Below are 5000 nucleotides of genomic sequence, written 5' to 3' on the forward strand. Positions count from 1 at the left end.
AATAGGGCCTGTTTTTGTAAGAAGATCCAACACATAGAGGCAGCCACCTCCCTCCTCCCCTTCCTGTCTTTTCCCAGTGAGCCTCTGGTGGTCTGTCGGGTCTCTGAAGTGGAGAGAAGTGTCACTTATGTGATTAGAGAGTCTGTTAAACTTATTTAGAGATGTAGGAAACATGATGTCTGTAGTTATTTCACATGGTTTTGCATTCAGAATGGGAGGTTCTCCTTAAATGTCGAGGCAGTGAACCTTAGATTGCTATATCCTACAGCCCGGCTTATCAGTGATAATGATTATTTGGTTTACTTGTTTTTCTTAATCTTGATATATAGGATGACATTTGCATGAGGTTAAGGATGAATATTTACGTCTGTGTCAGGGCTGTCAAACAGGATTTTTGATTTTATCTGGAGTGAATTGGTGAGATCAGATTCTGTGCTATATTTGAATGTATTTGAGGAACTTTATATCTTGTGTAAAAGACAAATGTTTCCTGTTTGATTTCAAAGTTCCTGTTTGACCTGGATGGAGGATAATTATTGTATAACCATCAGCATCTGCATCTAGTCTCACTGTTGCTTACTGACTTACTACATTTAACAGTCTACAAAATGTATCTGTGCTCGAGTCATTGTCATGAATAAATTGTGTTGCGATAGCTTTAATAAGATATTGCTGCGGTTAACTCGACGACAGTTGTGCAGTGGGGAATGATGGATATTTGACAGAGGGAGGGTGGTTTTAATCGTGGGAGTTGTTCCACCTGTCAAGTGAGCTTTAAAGGCTTCTCCCTGAGGAACGACATGACGTTTGCTGTGCAGTTTATTCTCAGACTTTCTGATATTGCTGCATGGAAATAAACATTTTTATGTCAATCATCAAACAGATTATTTAACTCTAAGATTCTTATGATGAAAAGAATTTTAGATAAAAGAAAAAAATGGAAATGAAAGCACGTTGATATCGAGCCTTTGAACTGTTAAATTATTTTGAGAGCATGTAACGTGTTTTATTCTGAATTACTTTTTTTTTTTAGAGGAATTCATCCAAAATACATTATTATTTTGCAAGAGTAAATATCACGTATTCAGGGTTTGAGTAAAGCCAATAGAAACACCGCTATGTCATCACTTCTGAGTTATTTGAGGCCATCCGGATGACCACAAGGGAACTGGAGAGCAGGTGATTACAACCATGTGTTCGAGCGGTCCCGGGCGGGGGGTCTCACAGATGTCACAGTGTCTTCCTCCTGCAGAGCGGCAGCTCGAAGGAAACGTTGTCAGAGGAGCGGGGGTGGGGGGTGGGGGGGATCACATGTTGACGTTTGAATGTAACTCACGTCCTCTGGGCCTTGGAAACAAGTCCCAGCCCCTGATAATTGCTGCAAAAAAACAACCTCATGTATCTGCTTCCTCATTTTATTATTTAGACCATTTTTATTGTTAATGTAATGTACTAAATTGCTTTGGGTAGAACATTACACGGTATAATCCCATTCACTTCTGGCTCTTATTCAGTAGTCAAGGTAATAGAACAATTAATCATACTTTTGGTTCTTGTCACCATTTCTGGCTTTTTTTCATACCCTCATAACTTACATACAGTGTTGTGCTGCTGGGAAACCTCTCTAACGGGGTCAGGCATATCTCCAGTGTATCATTCCAAAGTCTCAAATGTTTTTGTTCAGTCAAATTCGATGTAACAATGGTTTTAAGATGTGACTGCAAGGCGCAGTCTTGTGCACTCCATACCTTTTTGCCTTATTGAAAATATATCAAATAACGAGAAAACTGTAAAAGGTTATATGAAAATGTAAATTTTAAAGCTGCAACAATAAGTCAATTAATCAATTTATCAATCGAAGGAAAATAAAGCTATTACATTAGCTATATGCACATTAGATATATGTAGTAAATTAAATATCTTGGCTTTTTTCCAAGTGTTGGTCGGCGGACAAATTAAGAAATGCAATGGGTGTTTTTCTCTACTTTTTGGCATTTCACAGTCCTTCCAGAAAAATGTGGAGTTTTTTTGTGATTGTTGCAGGCAAAAATCCTTGATTATACGGCACGTTTTCTTAAAAAATGCGATGGAATATGCGGGATATTTATGCAATTTCATGCGATGAAATTTTGGGAACTTGCAAAAACTGCGGTTTGATGAAAAAGTGATTCCCCCAACACCCTGCTTTTCGATGATGTTCACATCGCGTAATTACGTCACTTCATAACGTCACTTCATAACGTCACTTCATAACGTCACTTCATAACGTCACTTCATAACTTCATAACGTCACTTCATAACGTCACTTCATAACATCACTTCATAACGTTCCCATGGCAACAGGGGAAAATGGCTGCTCTTGTGTGAAGTAAACGCAACATTTTTCAACTTTCTGCTAAGATACATGTGACTTTTTTGCAACGAAAATGCAGGGTTATGAAATCATGCAAGCCCTGCATACTTTGCGCGGAAATCGGCAATTTATGCGGCGAAAGTGAGGCGTATTTGAAAAAATGCGGACCCCACATAAATATGCGGACTTTGGCTGATTATGCAATGAATTATGCGATCGTATAATCGCGTTTTTCTGGAGGGACTGATTTCATAGCTCAAATGATTAATTGGTGTATCAAGAAAATAATCTACAGATAATGAAAGTAATTTGCAGCCCTGGAAAATTTTGTGAAGTTCCACACTTGTTTATACTTTTCCCTCTTAATAGGATTCCCTTTTGCTTCTTTCTTGAATTTTCCTTTTTTTTTTTTTTTTTTTGTCATGTCATTTTATATAAACTATTGCAGAGATTAAGGCTCTGGGATACCTTGACAGTCAGTGAGCATATTAGCAATGCTCTTTAGCTTGCTTTTCTTGGCCCTCACACCTTCAGACCGCTAATGTGAGTCTGAGCCTGGCGGAGAGTCGGTCCCTGAGGTGTTAAAAGTGAAAACTAGAGAAGCGTTTAGTCACTTAGACACATAACACAGTTGTTATGTTTTTCCACCTTCAGGCAATTAATGGTGCTATAAGGTCATACCAGAAGTCACACATAACACACATGGCTCTTTATTTTATAAACTCAAGCTGTATCTCTTGAAAGGGGTGATTTTGTCATGTGATTTTTTTTCTAAGCCACATAAGTCAATGTGCACGTGTCTTTTTAGTGAATAAATTCCCTTTCACCTCTGTGCTTGTGAACATGATTATTTTATGCGTCCTCAACTTGCGTGCTTCTGTGCTAGTTTTCATTTGCTTTTTACCAAATGAGTCTCCAGCTGGCGATACACTTGCTGATCAAACACTTGCGTTTTTAACACACTGTATTATTACCCAACACATCACGCACACCAAGTGATGCCTCTTAACATTTCTTCATGTGCTGTAATGGTGCCACCACGGCCACAACACAGTTAAGGCCAGGAGGGAAAGGGGAATTTTCCAGGGTTTGGTTTTAGGTTGAGGTTTTGTGTATAGCTTTTAAAAATGACAATCCACCCTCCCCTCAGCGCACACAAACAGATATGTACAGTGGCAGTGTGCTATTTCCAATGTGGTAACTGCAGAAAGGTGTGGCTCCCCAGTGACCCCTCAGCTAACCAGATGATTATACAGTAACTCTGTTTCATTGGTTTCATTTGATCACCATCATATTTACACTATTCTGGTCAACAGTAACAGTATGAGAATTAACAGTGCAGTGAAGCATCTCTATAATCTAATATTATCTACTATTGAATATTGAGAACTGAATCCTGCCCACATTCCAGTTGTTTTCTGTTCTTTATTTGCTCAACTTAGTTTCTCATAAAAGCTTCTTTCATGCTGAAACATAATAGTCTGGGTTCTATGTCTTTAACCAAGATTTATTACTTACTTGTTGAACGCTAAGAAAATGGTTTACCTTTTGTTAAAAAGACAAGGTGCTTAAATTATTTTAGAAATTGGACAAAGAATCCATATAACAAGTTTCAGTTTTTTTTGAGAGACCCACAAAAGAACTGTCTATGAGGAAATAAATTAACTGGATCTCTGTATGTCTCTCCACAGTCAACAGAACTAATGTTCCAATACTTAACTGGACTCTCTTATGTCCTCTCTCTCTTCCATCAGTGAACAGAGTATCTGCCAGGCGCGGGCCTCAGTGATGGTCTACGACGATGCCAGTAAGAAGTGGGTGCCCATCAAGCCTGGGCAGCAGGGCTTCAGCCGCATCAACATCTACCACAACACTGCCAACAACACCTTCAGAGTGGTGGGGGTCAAACTGCAGGACCAGCAGGTGAGAGACGCAGAAAAATAATCAGCGTCACACTCCTGGTGATGAGAGGACATTTCTCATTCATTGACTTTGGAGCTCCATTAAATTTAGGTTTAATTACATTAAACAATGGCTGGTGTAAGGCGTCCGTATTTGTTGTTTTCTGGCACTTCCATATTAGTAAGTGCCAAGTTAGATATACAGATCTTTCAGAAAGATTGTTTGTTTGTATTTACTACCTGGAAGTTGAAAACTCGTAATCACGATAACTCTGATATGACAAAAATGCGTAATTCGCAATAGCAAAAAGTGTGAGAGTTTTCACAAGTTTTTTCATTTGAGAAACATTAACCAATGTGCCCTTATTCAAAATACATCTTTTGAGGTTGTATTACAATTCATGCCTTTTTAGGAATTTGTCAGTGCAGAAATTTGTTTCTTCAAAAGTTTTGTTTCTCCGGGGCGCCTGGGGAGCTCATGTGGGCCCCATGTACAGAGGCTTAGTCCTTGCCGCAGTGGCCGCGGATTCAATAACCACCTGCGACCCTTTGCTGCATGTCATTCCCTCACTCTCTCCCCCTTTCCTGTCCTATGTAATGAAGGTCTAAAATGCCCAAACAAATTATAAAAAAGACAACCTCCTGTATCTGCTTTCTCATTTTATTATTTCTGCCTTTTTATGTAATTGTAAAAATGTTTTGAACAGTATTACAGCATTATTACAGTATTTATCCTCATTAAACAT

The 5000-nt window shown here is 38.8% G+C and overlaps 1 protein-coding gene across 4 annotated transcripts in view; it reads left to right on the forward strand.

Moving 5' to 3' along the window:
- Window positions 1–5000, forward strand: part of evla (Enah/Vasp-like a) — a 37309-nt gene that overhangs the window by 17394 nt on the left and 14915 nt on the right. For all 4 annotated transcript variants that reach the window (XM_039786464.1, XM_039786463.1, XM_039786462.1 and 1 more), the window contains exon 2: window positions 4108–4276. In XM_039786464.1, the coding sequence (XP_039642398.1) occupies window positions 4108–4276 (169 nt within the window). The remainder of the gene's footprint in view (window positions 1–4107; window positions 4277–5000) is intronic.

The sequence above is a fragment of the Perca fluviatilis genome, chromosome 20, assembly GCF_010015445.1.
Source record: "Perca fluviatilis chromosome 20, GENO_Pfluv_1.0, whole genome shotgun sequence".
Lineage (NCBI taxonomy): Eukaryota > Metazoa > Chordata > Actinopteri > Perciformes > Percidae > Perca > Perca fluviatilis.